This window comes from Grammomys surdaster, unplaced genomic scaffold (genome assembly GCF_004785775.1).
Source record: "Grammomys surdaster isolate TR1022 unplaced genomic scaffold, NIH_TR_1.0 146, whole genome shotgun sequence".
Taxonomy (NCBI): domain Eukaryota; kingdom Metazoa; phylum Chordata; class Mammalia; order Rodentia; family Muridae; genus Grammomys; species Grammomys surdaster.
This window is the reverse complement of record NW_021604604.1, coordinates 1,220,939-1,242,300: the sequence shown is the minus strand read 5'-3', so window position 1 is coordinate 1,242,300 and position 21,362 is coordinate 1,220,939. Positions and strand designations below refer to the sequence as shown.

General features: G+C 39.3%; 1 protein-coding gene across 1 annotated transcript in view; it reads left to right on the top strand.

Moving 5' to 3' along the window:
- Gpr158 (G protein-coupled receptor 158) overlaps positions 1 to 21,362 on the top strand; it is a 353,010-nt gene that overhangs the window by 282,866 nt on the left and 48,782 nt on the right. Inside the window, exon 6 of the mRNA XM_028764948.1 lies at positions 7,690 to 7,799. Within this exon, the coding sequence (XP_028620781.1) occupies positions 7,690 to 7,799 (110 nt within the window). The remainder of the gene's footprint in view (positions 1 to 7,689; positions 7,800 to 21,362) is intronic.

The window sequence follows — 21,362 nt, the reverse complement described above, 5'->3', positions numbered from 1 at the left end:
CCCACAGGACCAGGCAGGGGAGGAAGGGAAGTGGAATTCCGGAGGGGCCGACATGTTGTCATCTTACCATGTAGGATGTAGGAGGCAGCAGAAACTCAAGTTCAGGCCATTCTGACCTATGAAACAATTTCAAGGCCAACCAGAGCTACACAGTGAAATTCTGTCTCAGATAACCAAGTGCCAAGGATATAGCTCAGCATAGAATCCTTGCATGCTCTAGGCCCTGGGTTCAATCCCTAGGATCACACATGCGAAAATATCACAACTGAAGTAACAGGATAATTGCCTATGTGGACTTATTGAAATAGAAGGGGAAGTCTTATAAGGTTTTCTCTATCATGTAGTAATTTTTAAAGGAATGAAAATGTAAAAATCAGTGCCCAGAGTGTCCAGTCCCATCAATAAGATCAGTTGATAGGTTTTGTAAGTAACTAGAAGAATATCCACATGGCTAGGAGCCAACACCTTCATAGTTAACAGTCAGCCCTCAACACTTAGATGGTTTTCTTCAAAGATGATAGAGGAAACTCCAAGGAAACCATATGAGCTTCCTAAGGACAATGTTGAAGGAACCAATGTGATTGTGTGACACTTTCTATGCTGTCCCTAAGTATGTCCCCATTTCTCTCATTCAAGCCCCTCATCATATGGTAATTTACTTTACATTGTCCATAACTTCTATACTATGTCCATTTATACCAAACATGTTTATTCATAAGTACTTAGATTACTCAATAGCCAGAGTGGGATACACCCATCTTGTTCCCCACACATTCAATGTATCTGTTTTACAGTTCTCATTATCCTCTAGTGCTAGAAGAGCAGTTTTCCCATGAAGTAGTATGATGGAACTCTGCCTTCAGCAAGTCTTTCAATAAAGTAACTTTCAATGGATTCAGATTCTAAAAGTGATTTTTATAACATGGAGCAAATTAGTTATCAGCATCCTGTCAGGAGCCTGCCTAGCCTGGAGTGGGTTGAAGCAGTGTCAGACACAAGCCAAAAGAGAGATGGTCTCCAGCCTTTTAATGCACTAACAGTTCTGTGCTAAAAACTTAAATCTCTCTTACTGTGGGAAGCTTCATTAAGCACTGGGGAAACTTAACTCTCTGTCTCTCCTATTATTCACTTCATAATTCTCTATGCTTGAAGAAGTGCTGGAAAACTTAACTCTTACTTACTCTATAATTCTCTGGCTAGTAACATATGCTGTATAGCAGTGGGGAATTCAGTAGAGGATTTATTGCTAAGGTTTCTTTTTCTATTGGCCAGAAGCCTCACCTCTCATTGGCCAAGCTAGAGGGAGGCTTGGGGCAATTAACTTTTATTGGACCAGGAAAAAGAAAGTCATGTCTTCAGAAAGAAAAACATTTACATAGGTAATATGCACAGAAACAAACATACATTCATATGCACATTCATACACACATATTCATACATATATATACTCTGGTTGGACCCATGCACCTGTCTCATCAACTTACATACTTACACATAACTATACTTACATATACATATATATACATATATGTATATATATGTTAAATGAAGCAAAAGTCCAAGTGCCAGTGCAGTGCAGAAAGAACTCTCATATTCTGGATGAAAAATAAGTTCTACCTTTCTATTGCTAAATGAAAGAAATCCACACAGGCAAGAAAAGCCCTGTCCTTGTTTGTAAGAAGAAACCCTACTGTTAAGAAAAAAATTGTCTCATGGTAAGAAGAAACCTGACAGCTCTCTCTGCTGTATTCTGCTGTTTCTTCTTCTTTGCTCTTTCCTTGTTATCATTGTTCCTAGTTCTTGTACACATGGTATTCCAAGCATCTTTTTTCAAAAGTTCACAAGTTTAAACATAAATTCCAGTCATAAATTGAGTAAGAGGAAACAACAGAGATGTTTACATGTGTTTCCATTAAGACTAGTTATCTAACTAAACACTCATTTTCTGTCACTAGCTCCACAGGTTCACTGAGAGTTTAAAACAATAATTCTTATGTCTAAATTAAGAGGGAAATCATCTGCCTAGTATCTCATTAGTACTGAAGTTTTGTATAGATAAACCCAGTCAATATTTTATCTTCTGCCCTTGCACCTACAATAAACCATTCATTCCCTTTTATGATCTGTAGTTATCAGATAATGGTTTTATAGCCTAAAAGGAATGTTTTCTTAGATTGTAAATCTGTTGCATGTCTGCTTTCTATCCGAGTGAAAATATCCCATGACACAATGAAGGTTTACACAACTCTAATTATAGTTTTTCTTATAAAAGTTGCCTTAGTTACGGAAAGACTTTTATGAAAAGACACCATGACCAAGACAACTCTTACAAAGGACAACATTTAATTGGGGCTGCCTTATAGATTCAGAGGTTCAGTCCACTATCATCAAGGAAGGAGCATGGCAGTGTCCAGGCAGATATAGGTCTAGAGGAGCTGAGAGTTCTACATCTTCATTCAAAGGCAGACAGGAGAAGACTATCTCATGGGTACCTAAGAGGAGGGTCTCAAATCCCATGTCCACACTAGCACACCTACTCCAACAAGGCCACACCCATTCCAACAAGGTTACACCTCCTAATAATGTCATTTCCTGGGCTAAGCATAATCAAACCACCACAGGTTTCCAAATCACTTGTATAAATCTAGAAATTTTATGGAATCACTATTAGGAATTAAGAAATCATCTATTTGTCTACATAGCATTACTACAAAAGAGTACAACTTCATTGATCTGCAGAAAATCTTACCAATAGTGTGGACTAATGCCCAGGAATTATTATCAATTTAATAATAACAGGAAGGCATATCAGCTGCAACAATCAATCCTGTGATGAAGTCACTTGAGGCTTTGGCTCTCAGAGTTCATCCATCGTAGTCTATTCAAAACTTGGTGGACCATCACAGGAAAGTCATCCACTAGTCTTTAGCCTGCCCTAGATGTCTCCTGACATCCTCCCTTGGAGCCAGGATGATAAAGTGTACTTGAACCCAGAATATGGATGGTGTGGCCAGCATAGAGACCAGTATGAGCATTTCTGAGTCCATTTTCTCCCCTTATAACAGGTTGGCCAATTATATACAAGAGAAGATTATTCTGCTCATAGATTTGGATGCTAGGAAGTACAATTGCCCAGTGGGAGTAGAACCAGCATCCAATGAGAACAAGTGGCATGAGAATAAGATAAAACCCATCTTAGTATGGTGGATGTTGGGAGAGGCACTAAGGAAGGACCACCATAGAAGGGCAAGCACTGGCCAGGCACAGAGGAAAACAAGGCCAAACCCACTCTTTTAACAAGAGCCCATTTTAGAAACAACCTCACAGCTGCCATGTGAAACTTAATCCATTCATGAAGGCAAGATTCCCATAGCCTAGTGATTTCCCAAAGATCCCACCTCTTGGTCCTTTTACAATGGCAATAATTTCAAAATGAATTTTGGAGGGAATGTTGAAGCCATTGCAGTTCCATTAATATCATTATTTTCACTCTGTGAACATGATAGATGTCTGTTTTATGTCAGTAAAATCATCATTCATAAGTCTTTCAGCTTAGTGGATTAATTTTCCTACAGAAGTCTGTTATTGAATGTTATTAACTAATAGTTAGGGAAGGACGGTGTGTTTCATAATCATCTTGTTAAACTGTATGTTAGCATGAAAAATTAACACATCATAAGGCAAGAAAACTTTAGAGACCCATTTGGGGTTTGTTTTTCTCATTATATAGTGTACCAACTCTCACATTCTTAATCTGAACGGTCCTACACACAATTCATTCCCAACTTATTGAACAAACAGGCATTTCATTCTCCATCACTTCTTTCTTTCCTCAATATCATTTATATGTGATTTATACAACATATATCATGTATAATAGATTCATTTGCTACCAATTATTGCCAGGTACTGTGCAGGGAATTGCTTGCAATTTTGAATGAGATAGCTAAACATTGTTGTATATATTTTGTCCCAGCAAGGAAGACACTTCAAACAACTGAGTTACAGAAATAATTACTTCAAAACAGAGCTGTTGAGAGAATGAAGAAAGCTTAGCATTCAACAAGAGTAAATAATGTACAAATAAGGTGAAACTCTGATGTTGCGTGGGAGGAGTGGGAAGTGTCATGGATAGCAAGCCCAAGCTGAGTCATGAAGGATGTGACAAGGAAGCGTCTAGGTTGAAGTCTCAGTATTTACTGCATCCTTATGTATCCTCTGCTTTTATCAGCTTCATTCCTAACACAACCTTCCCTCTCTCAGTCACCCAGGCTTAAATCCTTGATATGCCTTTAATATTAATTTTCCTTTGCCTCGAGGAATAATGAGATGCTTAGTGTTTCCTTCAGTTAGACATCTTTCCTCTACTCTAAAAAAATTACTGAATTTGTGGTCTCTAAAACATTGATACATTAAATGGCACCACCCCACTCCCAGCTTCATTTGGTTTATGTCACTCAACATACTCTGGATGAGGCTTTTCTAGAATTCTGGGATTCAGTCTCAGTGTCACAGACGTAGACAAGATGAAGATGACTGCCATATAGCCTAGAGAACAAGTAGAGACCTTGAGATACTCCACAGGAAGTCCTCTTCCTCCTACAGGAATGGCTATTACGGCCAAGACCGAAAGGGACAGGCAGAAATAATCCAGGTACAGGTAAGGCGTGGGACTTTGTAAGGAACACCTGAAAAAGGTCACACATGGGCAGGGTCTGCAGGCTTTGCTGGAAGCAACATGATGGCACAGCAGAGATGAGTGGGATTACGTGCTGACTCTTCTAGTCACTGAAAGGATCTGCATTTTATCCTAGGAGTCTGAGAGCCCTGAAGTCCTCAGCAGGATGGTGGTGTGAGCAAGGACATTACTACAGTTGTTTGGGGCCTGCAATGAAAGTTATGGAATTAAACAAAGGAAAGGAGGAAATCTGTATATATGAGGAAGCTCATTCTCCCTTCCAGCTAAACTTCTTACCTTCAGTATCTTCCTGTTCTGTAGTCCAGCCAATCCTGTGACAGTCTGTTGCTATCTTAGCACATATTTCAGATCTCAGCAGAAGAATCTTAGTGGGGTGCTCATGGAATAATTCTGAATTCCTTGCCATGTTATTCAAAGATTTTTGTGTGCTTGCCCCATCCGACGCCAGTGTCAGACAAAGCTGTGTCCTCCATGCCTCTCAATTCTCCAGCTCTCTAGCCATACACTCTAGACTTTTCTACAACCCCTTCCACCTTGCCTCCCGCCTTGCCTCCCTCCTGTTTGTGCTTTAGCCTGCAGTTACTCCTGTCCCTCCATAGGTCCCCACTCAGATACCTACCCTCCTAGCTGAGATACATTCAATTCCATTAAACCTTTTCTTCAAATCTTCCTTATAGTTTAGGTCACAGGTTAATGTCACCAGTCCCTTCCCTGCTAATAGAGAGTTTAGAGATACCTTTCAGCATAGCTACCATACACATGAACAGAGTGTCTGCATTCAGATACTTGTGTGTATCCTGTCACCAAAACTTCCAACTATGAAACCCTGGGCACATTACTTATATTCCCTGTGCTCACTTCTCTTCTATAAAAGTCCTTATGGTTGAAAAATGTTGTGAGGATTAAATGAGCCTAAGGATGTAAAACATGTTCAATTTAGCATCTAGACAATAACCACTATGTAATTATTTTTATCATTTACATTTAACATCTGTTCTGTGCATTTATAACTTCTTTGTAGAGCAAATCTACATCTAACTTGCTTTGATGACTTCTTAATTCCTTTCTGAGTAAATAAATATTAAATATGTCAATTAAAATAACAATGGTGAGCTCTAATTGGGGTTTCCAAATAGCTTATTTTTAAAAAATAATACTTTAAAAAAAACTCTAAATAGATTGTTAAGAAAATATTTTAAACATTTTCTATTTGTAAAGTACATGGATGGACCTATGCCCCTCTATATTTGTACTTTTGGTTCAGAGATTAAAATAAAATAGAAAAGCTACATAGTCAAAAGGTGAAGACAGAAACTCAAAAGGAAGAGGGGCTGGAGGGGCAGAAAGTCATCGGTGGAAACAATGGGTAATTATGATGCAATGAATGAATGTGAATTTTACAAGAAAGAATAAATAAAGTAACTCTCCTATTCACATTAGCCTATATTTACTGGCTACTCTTTCCTCCAGGCATTATCATCTAACCCTTTCCCACCAGCTCTCACCATTTAGTGGGGAGCCGTCTCATAACTTGGAACTCCATGTCCCCAGGAATTCACACTGCCAGAATATTTCTAAAATAAAATGAGCCTAAATTTATAGTACAAATTTATGAAATTTTAACTGGTTTTCTGTTTATATCTTTTTATCTTAGTTCAAATCTTTTTCTTATAAATCTTAAAGGCAAGTCTTTTTGTGTATATTATATTCTCTTTCCATACACAGACACACATATATAAATATTAAATTGGAAAATTAACAATAAATTTTGTATAAGCGAGAGGATAGAGTCAAAAGCTATCACTTGGCTTCCAAAACACAGTCTTGAGTGTGTTCCTAGATTTACTTTAAAAAATGTCTTCTTGAGACTTTTGTCTTGCTCTTTCCCTATTCTCTAAAATATTAATTCTATTTCTATTTTAAGTAGTCTTACTACAAAAATACCAGGAAACAATTACTATGTCATTCTGAAGGCACAGGGGAAAGGGACTTAATTTGTGCCATGCTGGAGAGAAATCTTAGCTGCCTGAAATAGACATGTTAAGAATGTTAAAAGCCAAAGATAACACTCAGGCTTTTGGCCACTACCAGAGTTTCTGTTATGATGGACCTGACTTCAGGAAAATAAAATCATAATAAATTCACACCTGTTGATTTTCTCTGCTTTTCAACATCATTCATCCTTTAACACTATCCAAGGCTCTCTGGCAGAGTCAAAATAATTATTCAATAAGAACTTGCTGAATATTATGTAACAGAGTTCTGAAAGGCAGAGGAATGTCTTATACAAGTCTTTTGACTGTTCCATAGAGTTGGCAACTTGTTCTGTGGCCCCACTGAAGACACTTAGATGTCTACTGTAGCTCCTGGGTTACTTTAATCCTTCCCTGCAACTCTTCCATAAGTGTCTCTCAAGCTCCATCCACTATTTGACTTATTTGACTGTGGGTATCTACATTGTTTCAGTCAGCTGCTGAATAGAGTCTTTTAGGGGACAGTTATGCTAGGCCCCTGTCTGCAATAGGAGAAGGAGGACCACCCTCTCAGAGGAGAGGGAGAGGGAGAAGGAGGAGGGACCCTGTTGGGGGGAGCAGTGATTTGGATGTAAAAAATTAATTAATAAATTAATAAAGAAAGGAAGGAAGAAGGAAAGAACAAAAGAGAGAGAGAGAGAGAGAGAGAGAGAGAGAGAGAGAGAGAGAGAGAGAGAGAGAGAGAGGAAAAGAGAGAGAGACAATTTACATACTACAGACTTGGAAGCAGGTGATCAGAACTTGAAATTAGATGTTAAGGATATAGGTTTCATTGAAATCTACGGAGTGATCCTGTGGTTCTTCAGCCTCAATAATGAGTTAAGGGAACATCTAAGAAACTACTTCAGTGAATGTATGCTTATGTCAAAATCAGCTCATATTAAGTACCCAGTTGTGATGTACTAACTTTTGTGGGCAGCAGTTGATGCTGAAGGACTCTCTCTGTTTCATCTACAGGTCGTTATTCTGTACTTTGAGCCAAGTACATTTCGTTGTATTCTCCTAAGGTGGGTTCGTCTTCTCGGTTTTGCGACTGTTTATGGAACTGTGACCCTCAAGCTTCACAGGTATGTTATGTTTCTTCATTATTTATTCTTGCAGAGGAACCAACTTGTCTTGTTTAGCAACTAATTGTAAACTGAGCTAGCCTTTATTCAACAATGTAAATAGCAAGATGATACAATAAACATGTATATCTCACAGAACCTGGTTAGGTTATTTCCGCACTTGACAACAACTGGAGTAATCTGGGAAGAAGAACCTCCAATGAATTTTTTGTCGATTGAACTAGTCCATAAGCAAGTCTATGGGGAGATTTTCTTGAGCAATGGTTGATGTGGAATAGCCCAGCCCACTGTAGGCGGTGCCACATTTGAACACGTGGTACAGAGCCAGCCAGGAGGAACATTCCCATAAACCTCACTTCTCCATGGCCTCTGATTCAGTTCTTATCTCCAGGTTGTCAATATGCTTGATTTCCTCCCTTCCTTCCCTCAGTGTTGGACTGTTTGCTGGATGAGAAACATGAAATAACACCTTTCCTTCATAAGGTGTTTTTGGTGGTGGATTTATCGTAGAATAGGAACATAACTAAGAAACCCTGTAGAAATATTAGTTTCATTCTTCGGGGGAATCTTTCATAGGACTAAACTCTTTGAACAAGGTCCTTTTGTTTCTATTATAGGATGGAGTTATTCGGGAGGGCAAAAAGCACTGTTGGGATTTTTGACTGTATTTACTAGCTAAACCAAGATAGAAAGACAATACAAATCACCCTGTTGATCTTCCAAGATGAACTTTTTATAATGGTTTTGGATTAAAAAGTTTTGAGGCTCTTCCCTAGGGAAGACTCCTCCTGCTCTAACCATTTAGTTACCTGTAGCCATTTGTCTAGGATAGGGACCTGTGAGATTCCCTTTTCCATGTCTCTATGTCTATTGGTGTCGTCTTCATTCAAGAAACATGTACAGACTATGCAGATTGTACTTATATATTTAGGAATATATTACATATTCGTATTTTCAAATATATACATTTAGAGGGTTTAAAGGGATTTGAGGAATGAAAAGGAAGAGGGAAGATAATATATTTTTATTTAAGAATTAAAAGAAATATTTTTCCCAATCTGTTGGTTGCCGTTTTGTCCTATTGATAGTGTCCTTGGCCTTACAGAAGCTTTGCAATTTTATGAGGTCCCATTTGTCAATTCTTGATCTTAGAGCATAAGCTGTTGGTGTTCTGTTCAGGAACTTTCCCCTGTGTCCAGGTATTCGAGGGTCTTCCCCACCTTCTCTTCTATTATTTTTAGTGTGTCTGGTTTTATGTGAAGGTCCTTGATCCACTTGAACTTGAGCTTTGTACCAGGAGATAAGAATGGATCGATTTGCATTCTTCTACATGCTGACCTCCAGTTGAACCAGCACCATTTGTTGAAAATGCTGTCCTTTTCCCAATGGATGGTTTTAGCTCCTTTGTCAAAGATCAAGTGACCATAGGTGTGTGGGTTCATTTCTGGGTCTTCAATTCTATTCCATTGATCTTCCTGCCTGTCTCTGTACTAATACCATGCAGTTTTTATCACTATTGCTCTGTAGTACAGCTTGAGGTCAGGGATGATGATTCCCCCAGAAGTTCTTTTATTGTTGAGAATAGTTCTCACTATCCTGGGTTTTTTGTTATTCCAAATGAATTTGAGAATTGCTCTTTCTCTCTGTGAAGAGTTGAGTGGGGATTTTGATGGGGACTGCATTAAATTTGTAGACTGCTCACGGTAAGATAGCCATTTTTACTATATCAATCCTTTGAATCCATGAGCATGGGAGATCTTTCCATCTTCTGAGATCTGCTTCAATTTCTTTCTTCAGGGACTTGAAGTTCTTGTCATACAGATCTTTTACTTGCGTGGTTAGATTCACACCAAGGTATTTTATATTATTTATGACTATTGTGAAGGGTGTCATTAAGAGCTACATCTGATAGAGGGCTAATATCCAATATATACAAAGAACTCAAGAAATTAGACTTCAGACAACCAAGTTACCCTATTAAAAAATGGGGTACAGAGCTAAACAAAGAATGTTAAATGGAGGAAACTTCAACGATCAAAAAGCATCTAAAGAAATGTTCAATATCCTTAGTCATCAGGGAAATGCAAATCAAAACAACCCTGAGATTCCACCTCACACCAGTCAGAATGGCTAAGATCAGAAACTCAAGGTGATAGTAGATGCTGGCGAGGATGTAAAGAAAAAGGAACACTCCTCCATTGTTGGTGGGATTGCAAGCTGGTACAACCACTCTGGAAATCAGTCTGGCAGTTCATCAGAAAATTGGACATAGCATTACCTGAGGACCCAACTATACCACTCCTGGGCATTTACCCAGAAGATGTTCCAACATATAACAAGGACATATGCTCCACTATGTTCATAGCAGCCTTATTTGTAATAGCCAGAAGCTGGAAAGAACCCAGATGTCCTTCAACTGAGGAATGGATACAGAAAATGTGATACATTTACACAATGGAGTATTACTCAGCTATTAAAAACAATGAATTCATGAAATTCTTAGGCAAATGAATGGAACTAGAAAATATCATGCTGAGTGAGGTAACCCAATCACAAAAGAACACATGGTATGCACTCACTGATAATTGAATATTAGCCCAAAAGCTTGCAATACCCAAGATGCAACTTACGGACCACATGAAGCTCATGAACAAAGAAGACCAAAGTGTGGGTGCTCTGGTCCTTCTTAGAAGGAGTAACAAAATACACATGGGAGCAAATATGGAGACAAAGCATATGACAGAAACTGAAGGAGGGGTTGTCTGGAGACTGTTCCACTGGGATATCCATCCCATGCACAGTCACCAAACGTAGACACTGATGTGGATGCCAGGAAGTGCATGCTGACAGGAGTCTGACATAGCTGTCTCCTTAGAGGTCTGCCAGAGCCTGAAATATACAGAGGTGGATGCTCACAGCTAACCATTGAACTAATCATGGAGGAGTGAGAGAGAAGACTGAAGGAGCTGAAAGGGTTTGCAGCCCCATGGGGAGGGCAAGAATAGCAACCAACCAGAGCTTCCAGGGTCTAAATCACCAGCCTGGGAGCACTTAGGGAGGGACCTCCAGCTGTACATGTAGGGGAGGATGGCATTGTCAGGCATAGGTGGGAAAGGAAGTCCTTGGTCCAGTGAAGGCTGGATGCACCAGTGTGGGAGAATTTGTGGATGGGGAGGTGGGAGTGGGCAGGAGGAGGAGGGATGGGATAGGGGGTTCCTGGGTTGGGGGAAAATGGGGGAAGGATATCACATCTGAAATGTAAGTAAAATATGCCCCCCCAAAAAAAACAGAAAAAAAAAGAATTAAAAGAAAGTACTCGAATGTTTTGTTTTATTTGTTTGTTTATTTTTCCATTTGAGGATTAGCAACTTTGAAAAATGGTGATACTGTAAGTTCTCTTACAGTTAGTTTAAGGCAACCCAAATATGAAAATAGGACAATAAAATAAACCACCTGTCCACAGTGCTTCGGTGGGGGTGGGAAATCCCAGGCTTTGCCGTCCCTTTTATCTGCAAGTTTAAAGAAAGCCTTAGTGAAATTTTGCCAAAGAGGAAGGAGGAAAAATGTCTGCAGGGTGATACTGAAGGAAGCCCTGGTTCTGATGACCATAGAATATTCTCTGTGTACCCAGCTGGCCATGAGTATTTCTCAGCCAAGGCATGGCTCGTGCAAGGCTACTTTCAATGATATGTGTTATGTTTTGTTTAATCTCTGTCATTACGATCTTTTTGAAATTATGATAACTACTCTATCTTCTACACAAGACCAGCCCTCTCCCTTACCTACTGCTCTTCCTGATTCCTGCCATTTCTGTCTCCCTTCCTTCCTTTCTGGTTAATACCTGAGAGTAATCCAGATTAGATGAATGAATGAGTGAATTAATGAATGGGTGAATGAATGAAAAGGTCAGTTGCAGATCTCTAAACTGTTTCCCAGTTTATTCATGTTCTCCAGCTCACCATGTGAAATCTCAGGAAGATATTGGTGCAATTTGAGGACAATGTTAAGTAGCATCAACTCATAAAGTGAGATTACTTCTGTTCAGGATCCCTTTCAAATCCTCTTGATTATTTCCAGGAAAGAGATTAGTTTGGAGCAGCTAGGTTGTTCTTAACACCTGTCACATCCCTACTAATCTTCATTTGGAAGAGGCAGACCAGGCTGCAGGCTCGGAGCTGTTCACTTCAGCGATGTGTGCTTAGGCGTTGTCATTCTGTTCTATTGTATTTATTTCCATAGTTGCTATTTATTTATGGAAAGTATTGGCTGTTTTCTTTCTTTATAGTAACAATATGAAGTTCCCTTTAAAAATGCTTTAAAACAACAAATAAGAACTGATATAAAGAGGATATTAACCAGTTCTGAGACAACAGCAATCATGAGGGCATATGAAAGAACTAGAATATGGGGAACTTGTTCATTTAATCATCTTTTGCTTATTTTAAAGACTGGAATGGAAGCTATTTCCTCCATGAATCTCTAGAAATGATGCCAGTGAAGTATGACTGCTAAAGGCTTAAAACTGGTAAATTTTTTTGTCTAATTTAGTGAGCAATTTAAAATTACTCTAATCCTGTATGACCCTCATGGCTTTACTCTTGTATTCTGTTTCTCCTTTATGGCCTAAATTTAAATTATTCATCCATAAACTGAGTAGTTAGCATTCCTAGAAAACTGTGAACACTCCAAATGTAGGACTGGCCAGCCCAGCTCTGTGCTCCTGCTCTAGGGTTACAGCAAAACACCATGACCAAAACCAACCCAGGGGTGGTGGTGGTTATCTACTTACCCTTCTTCCCCATCACCTCTATCAGAGAAGAAGATGAAGCAGGAATAAAAGTAAGATCAGAGTCAGGAGCCATAGAACAATGCTACTTACTCCTTTGCTTCCCTAGAACGCATACAGCTGTTTATTTTATATAGTCCAGTCCATGTCCGCCTGCCCCAGGTTGGTGCTGGGCACAGTGGGCTGGGTTCTTCCACATCAATCATCAGTCAAGACAATGTCCCTGAAGATATGCCCATATGCCAGTCTGGTGGATCCAATTCCTCAACTGATGCTCCCTCTTCACAGATGTCTCTAGTTTGTATCAACTTGACAAACACCAGCACAGCTCCCATCTTCTATGGTGTCCTGTATTTGTTGGATAAAGGGTGCATTACATTCGATACTCTGTATTTGTTGCATGGTAGGAATACTAAACTTAATGTACTGAATTTGTTGGATAGAGGGCATACTGTATTTGCTATACTGTGTTGGATGGTGAGAATACTGTGTTTGATATAGTGTATTTGTTGGAGGGTGGGTAGTTTTAGTGAATGGAGCTACAACCGATGCTTTCTTTCTGAATGAATTTGAGTCAAGAAAGGACTTGTTTTATAATGATACAAGGGAGAGAAGTGACATGAATCTTGATAGTTCTAAATTTGAATTTTACTTCATCTGTTACCTATTTATGCAATAAACACATCCTCTTTTAACATCTAAGAATTAGTTTCATCATCTATAAATTGGTACTTCACCTGTGAGATTGTAAGGATGACATCCAATTTGAAAAAGTCAGGTGGGGGGATTTTTCGCCACAGAAACTAAGTATGTGAAAATTAAGCTGAAGTTTCAATCATTGGAGCAATATGGGCAAGGACACAGGAATAGACAGAGAAGCATAAACCAGGCCCCAGGAGCACCTTGTTCAGGATCTTAAGGGTCAACATATCTTGGGCTGAGGGACAGTATATTCTGAACATCATAGCCCCATCCTCATGGAACTTCATTTTCATATCTAGATTCATTTATTTAATACAAGGAAAGAAAACATGTACTTCTCTAAGCAGAGTATTCTAGGGCAATTGTGAGGCTGCTGATAGGAAGTAACTTTGCAGACTTTGCATATATACTAAGCCAGAAAGATGTATTTCAGCATTTTCCTTAAAACTTAATCACTTCTTCTCTGTCACTGGCTCTCTTGCTTGTTAACTGCTATGTCTATAGAATCCCTAGAGCACCAAATACTTGAGGAAAAAACATGGAAAAGAAACAAGACCTCACTGGCTCTGCTGTAGAAATACTGCTTTAATCCTGGTTGACTCTGAGGATGCCTTCTGTATACACAAAGTGAAGTTAGAAATGGCATGGAACTGGGTTTCAGGAGGGCTTATTTAAATCTCACTTTAGTTTCTAACACTAACAAATCATAAGGCTTGTTTATTTTATGAAAGAAAAGTAGTACATCAATTAGCATCCTCTTCCTGGCTCTCCCTTTCCCGTGTCAGTACACTGTGTCCTGGGAACTTGAAGATTCACGTTTGTTTGGTGTTTTTTTTGTTTATTTGTTTGTTTTTACCAAATCTTTCTTTCTCTGATGGCCTTTTCCCATGGATAAGCACCACACAGTCAGACACCATAGCAATCCAGAATAGAATTGTAAGATCCTGAGGCTATGAACACTGCAGCACAGGATGGAGTAGAAGTGGAATCAAGGCAGAATGGTCTCTCCTGGGAGGAGAGTTGTGCCATGTTTGCTGTTTGCAATCATCTTCATCTGCAATAATACAGAGTGGATGGCCATCTATCCACCTACCTGCCATTTGTTCATCTGTTTATTGTGGGGCTGGGAATTGAACATGAGATCTCACACATCCTAGTCACAGACCCTATCACTTCAACTATTCTCCCAAGCTCAGATGAAATTTTAATTATTTTTATCATTTGCTTAAGTTCTCTACTGATAATTCTTGGCAGGCCATCCATGCAATGCAATTTATTTGAACATGAAATTCTTTATTCTTTAGAAAAAAACAGAAAGACAGTAAGGGGCTGGGGAGGGAGAAAAGAAAGGGAGACAGTTTACCTAGCTCAAAAGAACTGTAGTAGCTAAAAATCAAAGAATAATCATTTATTAAGAAGAAATGTTTTTCAGTTGACCATAGACACACTTGTCTTGGTCCATGAATGAGACAAGGTGGATCTAAAACCACAGGCAGAACATCTACAGAGCTACAGAACTAGTGTGTCTTATTTGTTTATGTAATTTGGATAATTTGAGAGTACTCAGGAGGATGAGGCAGGTGGATCATGAGTTTGAGGTCAACCTACAGAGTAAGTTTGAGGTTCTTCTGAATAGCAGTGTAAAACACTGTCTCAAAACAGGCAAGCAAACAAATAGAAAATGAGGAAGGAACTATCTCTGAGCTCAGAAAGGCTAAGCATGTCTTCAGGAAGCAAAGTAAGGGGGTGTTTTAGACGACAGGATTTAGAAATTTTAAAACAATGCTAAAAGAATTTTTTAAGCCCTATAATAAGTGTTTCTGAAAATACATTATCTTTTTGCTAATAGAAAACAAAAAGGCCTTTCTATGCTGTTTAAAATAAGGGTTTGAGAAAGCTGTGGAAAGCCCTCCCCTGGCTGTGACCTTAGATCTGTCTCTTTATGCATTCTTCAGCTGTAAAACCCAGAGCAGTTTTCTGTACTGTGTTCCTTAGCACCAAATATTTACACTTTGTGGGAAGGTTTATTTACTATTTTTTAGTTTGTCTTCTAGTAAAATTTAAGAAGTAAGTGGGTGGGTGATATTTATATGTATTTCTTTATGCATCCTTTGAATAATAAATTATAGTTACGTACCTTAAATTATTAAAGGAAACAGAAAGCATTTTTGTGGATACCTCAAGGACTGCGCCCGAAGGTTGGCTCATTTAGCATAACTTGTAATCGTCATAGGTAGCAGAGAATTTTAATAGGCCTTTACACAGATGTCTGAAGGATGATTATTTCGCTTTATTGGTAAATGTACACTCATCTTCCCTAAAAGGCCACTGAGCAGGGTGTTGCAGTTAGTTCATTCCTCATTCAAGAAACAACTGTCAGTGCTGGGTGGCTATGAAAGTATCTGTGGCTCTCCACAGCTCTCCTGCAACTCTTCCTGTGTTTATTCTTTATGTTTAATGTCTGTTTAGGGTATAGTTTGTTACTATTAAAAAAAAAACCAAAACCATTGAAGTTAGGCTAACTTAATAAAGAAAAATAGTTTCACAGTTTTGAGGCCTGCATATCAAATAGTATAATGGTATTTCTGGCCATTATGTTTCATTACAAAATAAGAAGTGGCTGCTGAGGCCAGCCATGTCTGTACTTAAGAAGGAACTCAGATGCTCAGTATAGTGATCCAGGTCATGGACCCCAGTGCACAGCAGACTTGGGTAAGAAATTGTTGAGTTCAAGACCAGCTTGGGCTATACAGCAAGACCTTGTTGAGGAGGAAGAGAATGAAGAGGAAGGGGAGAAGGAGAAAGACAATAAGGAGGAAGAAGGGTAGAGAAACAAGGCAGCAGCTAACTCAGGCATCCCAAGAGAACTGAATTAATCTATCAATTCTCCATCCCAGAAAGCTGTAACCCTAATAACCCGAGGGATCACATACTAGACCCAGACTTTAATGTTCCATACTTAAGACATGGCCTTTGGAGGGACCAATTTTCTAGCACATAAACTTTTGGGAAATATCCTCTATCGTATTCAAACCATATGAAGGTGCCAAGTCATGGCTAAGGGGTTTTCACATGGAACAGTTTCTAAACAGCTCTAGCCAGATGCCCAGTTCAGACAAAATGATGTGCAGTTGACAGTATCCATTGAGCACAAAACTGTGGTCATTGCATCTTGACCAGGGAGAGGGAAAAGCTTACTTTGTGTATCGTAGGAGTGATACAGTCCCCAGCCTTTCTATGCTCAGCTTTCTGTGGCTTTGCATCTGTATGGCAAATACTCAGGGACATGGAACACACTCAAGTGGACTGGTGCTTGTAGTGGTATTTCCTGAAGGCCACATTGGCCACCAGAGAAAAGGAATTTGTTCTCTGCCTCTAAAGAAGGTCTCTTTTCCTGTCAGTGGTTCAGGAGGCCAAACAACCTCAAAAGCCCAAGGAAGTTTCTAGGGACAAACAGAAAGTTACAGAAGCCTTTTACCATTCCCTTTGATTTCCACACATTGAGAAAGCAACTATCTAGTTAGATAGAAGACATCTGCCTTCTAGAAAAGTTGCATGCTGAGTAGTACTCCATTGTGTAAATGTATCACATTTTCTGTATCAATTCTCTGTTGTAGGACATCTGGGTTCTTTCCAGCTTTTGGCTATTATAAATAAGTTTGCTATGAACATAGTGGAGCATGTGTCCTTGTTATATGTTAGAGCATCTTTGGGGTATATGCCCAGTAGTGGTATAGCTGGGTCCTCAGGTAATACTATGTCCAGAGTGGGTGTCCCAGCTCACAATCCCACCAACAATGGAGGAGTGTTCCTTTTTCTTCACATCCTCACCAGCATCTGCTATCATCTGAGTTTCTAATCTTAGCCATTCTGACTGGTGTGAGGTGAAATCTCAGGGTTGTTTTGATTTGCATTTCTCTGATGACTAAGGATTTTGAACATTTTTTTAGGTGCTTTTCAATCATTGAAGTTTCCTCTGTTGAGAATTCTTTGTTTAGCTCTGTACTCCATTTTTAATAGGGTAATTTGGTTGTCTGGAGTCTAATTTCTTGAGTTCTTTGTATACATTGGCTATTAGTCCTCTATCAGATGTAGGATTGATAAAAAAATTTTTCCCAATCTGTTGATTGCCATTTTGTCCTATTGACAGTGTCTTTTGCCTTACAGAAGCTTTGCAATTTTATGAGATGCCATTTGTCAATTCCTGATCTTAGAGCATAAGCCATTGGTGTTCTGTTCAGGAACTTTTCTCCTGTGCCCATGTGTTTGAGACTCTTCCCCACTTTCTCCTCTGTTAGTTTCAGTGCATCTGTTTTTATGTGGAGATCCTTGATCCACTTGAACTTGAACTTTGTACAAAAAGATAAGAATGGATCGAGTTGCATTCTTCTACATGCTGACTTCCAGTTAAACCAGCACCATTTGTTGAAAATGCTGTCTTTTATCCACTGTATGGTTTTAGATACTTTGTCAAAGATCAAGTGACCATAGGTGTGTGGATTCATTTATGGGTCTTCAATTCTGTTTCATTGATCTTCCTGCCTGTCTCTGTACCAATACCATGCAGTTTTTATCACTATTGCTCTGTAATACAGCTTGAGGCCAGGGATGGTGATTTCCCCTAGAAGTTCTTTTATTGTTGAGAATAGTTTTCTCTATCCTAGGTTTTTAGTTATTCCAAATGAATTTGCAGATTGCTCTTTCTAACTCTATGAAAGGTTGAGTTGGAATTTTGATGGGGATTGCATTGAATCACAAAAGAACACACATGGTATGCACTCACTGATAAGTGGATATTAAGCCCAAAAGCTCACAATACCCAAGATACAACTCACAGATCACATAAAGCTCAAGAAGAAAGACCAATGTGTGGGTGCTTCAGTCCCTCTTAGAAAGAGTAACAAAATACTCATGGGAGCAAATACATAGACAAAGTGTGGAGGAGATACTGGAGGAGGGGCCATCCAGAGACTGACCCACCTGGGGATCCATCCCATGTGTAGTCACCAAACACAGACACTGTTGTGGATGCCAGGAAATGCATGCTGACCGGAGCCTGATATACCTGTTTCCTGAGAGGCTCTGCCAGAGCCTGACATATACAGAGGCAGATGCTGGCAGCTAACCATGGAACTGATCACAGGGTCCCCAGTGGAGGAGTTAGAGAGAAGACTGAAGGAGCTGAAGGAGATTGTGTTCTCATGGGGGAGAGGTACAATACCAACCAACCAGATCTCACAGGCTCTAAACTGCCAACCTGGAACACACATGTATATGTAGTGGAGGATGCCCTTGTTGGGCATCAGTGGGAGAGGAGGTCTTTGGTCCTGTGAAGGCTATGGATACTCCAGTGTGGGGGAATTCAAGGGTGAGGAGGCAGGAGTGGGTGGATGGGTGGGAGCACACCCTCATAGAAGCAGGAGGAGAGGTTGGGATAAGGGGTTTCTGAGGGTGGAATGGGGAAAGAGGATAACATTTGAAATGTAAATAAATAGAATATCCAACAAAAAATGAATAAAAATGTTACAAAAAATGAAAAAGAAAAGAAAAGTGGCATGCTTAAGGAAAACAGGCAGTGATGGCAGTACAGAACTCTAAAACTGGCTTTTTAGAAAATTGGAAAAACAGATTTTAAAGTACTTCAGTTTGTCTTTTCCTGTTTCATTGTTCATGATCCAACATCCTGGGTTTCTCTCTAGCCCAGTGGTTCTCAACATTTCTAATGCTGAAACCCTTTGATATAGTTCCTTATATTGTAGTTACTCTTCAACTATAAAATGATGTTTGTTGTAACTTCATAACTGCAATTTTGCCATGGTTATGGATCACAATATAAACATCTGAAGTGGAAACTTAAGAATTCTTTGGAAAGTCAATTGTGTCAGATGGTGTTTTGCTGGGGCAGACATGTGAAGGAACGTTTCACTGAAGCAGACACAGGTGAAAGGATGTTCTGTAAAGCAAGCACAAGTGAAAGGATATGTAATAAAGGAGTCTTCGATAATGACACGCATATATTGGTCCACCTTACTTTGCGTAGATGAGCTCCTTTTGTCAGGACTCCATAGAAAGAAATGCACTAAAGACTTTTGATGGTGTACTGAGGCATCTTGCTGCTTCCATGGACTCTGGCTGATTGGCAGAGTTGATGTCAGCTAAGACAGATTCATGGGCTAAAACTAGACATGTGGTGAGACAAGACCCATGGAGAATACATACTGTTTGGAGGGAGTATGACTAGGACTCAATGGACTGTGAGGAGGGCTTGCTCACGGAGCTAACTGTACAATGCTTGTTGGTCTCACATCTTCAATGATCTTCACTTTGCTGAGAGGCACAGCTGAGACTCCTCCTGGTGTCCCTGCTGGTCCAAATCCTTCCTGCTTACTAGTGCCGACTCAGCTGGGGCCTGGCTAGGTCATGCCACCACTGCTATCCCATTACTACTGAACTGGACTATGAAGTGTATCTATGAAGTGTTTGTGAATGGATTGAGCTGGTGATTACTGACCTGTGAACTAAACTGCTGATTTCCTGATAACACAAATGGGATCTGCTCCAAAGAGCCATTTCTAAACAGGTCCACTTCCCCTGTATCCTTTCTTTTCCACTACCTCTGGTGGCTGGTGGGCTAGAAGGGAAGTTAAAGCGTATTTAAAGCATCATTAAAAATAGACTTTAAAAAATAAAGTTACAAATGTCTGTTTTTTAGGCCTTTTTGAAAGGGTCTTTTAACATCCAAAGGGGTCATGACTCAAAAGCTCAGAACCACTGCTTTTGACCTAGTCACTGGAGGTACTTACATTTTAAATAGCATTTAATGAATCAGGAAGGCCTCACAGTCATTTGGCTTTTAACCAATATAAGTTTACTTCATAAGTTCACTAGTTGAAAACATTGGTGTCACACACGCCATACTAGAGCACACGCTACTCAGAGTCAAGCCAACCCTCAGAAACTGTGTGGCTATACACCAGAGCTCTGCATACCCTGTATTTTGATCCATACACCATAGATTCAAAATCACCTAACAGAATGGAGGAGGCCTTTGTGGACCTTATTGCTGAGCAGGTCATTCCTTCTTTCTTGTCTCTGCTCTTGTCTTCTCTTTCTTGGCATATTTGCATTCTGTCTGATCTACCCTTGAAACCACACTGGTTGTAATCTTGTACGCAGTCATCTGTTATAAATGGCTCTCCAGGGTCCATGATAACAAGCCCCTGAAGCCTCATAGAGCTGTTCCATAATTCTAAAATATCCAATAAGGTAGAAGATATTCATCTCTACTCATTCCTTCCACTCTCCCTTCTCCGGATAATGCTTAGATACTCACTACCCTGTCCAACACACTGAAGATCCCCAGCAGAATTGCCAAGGCTGTTAGTTGTGTTGATTCATACAGGTCATTTGTAGAAATGTAAGGGGTGTCATCTTGAAATGCCCTGTTTATAAATTAATATGTTCACTTGTCTCCTCACATATAAAGTACAAGACTTGGGCAATGCATGCATATTGACAAAAGATGTCTTCCATTAGCTAGAGTACATACTCAGAATCGTCAACATCTGTAAGTACCTTTTGAATAAAAGTTGAAAAGAAAGTGGAATTAGTCTTGATTATTCTTCCCTTCAGATACGCTGTTAGGTGTGACTAAGACAAGATTTAGGTTACCCTGAAAGCCAAGGAGACCTCAAGCTTTGCTTATGTTGTATGGTTCAGATGTTCCACTTGCTCTCCTTGATGACATGTAACTTTGATATCTACTTTATAAAACTTGCACTCACAACCTTATAGTTTTGAATTCTAATTTTAAAATATTTCATATATTCTGTAATATCTAATGATAGCATCAATATTTTATGTCTAAGACTCAGAAATGAGCCTTGTATTTAAATATGGTCTAATGGCTATGTGCTTTTTAAAAATTTGAGTTTTCATTACCTGCTTTCAACTTGCTGCATATCTGTATGCATATTTGTGTTCCAATTGCTTTTAACACAACAAATAAAACCCATTGGTAATTCAGAATTGATAGTCTCATACCATAGCTTTTGAATACTATTATTGCCTTAATA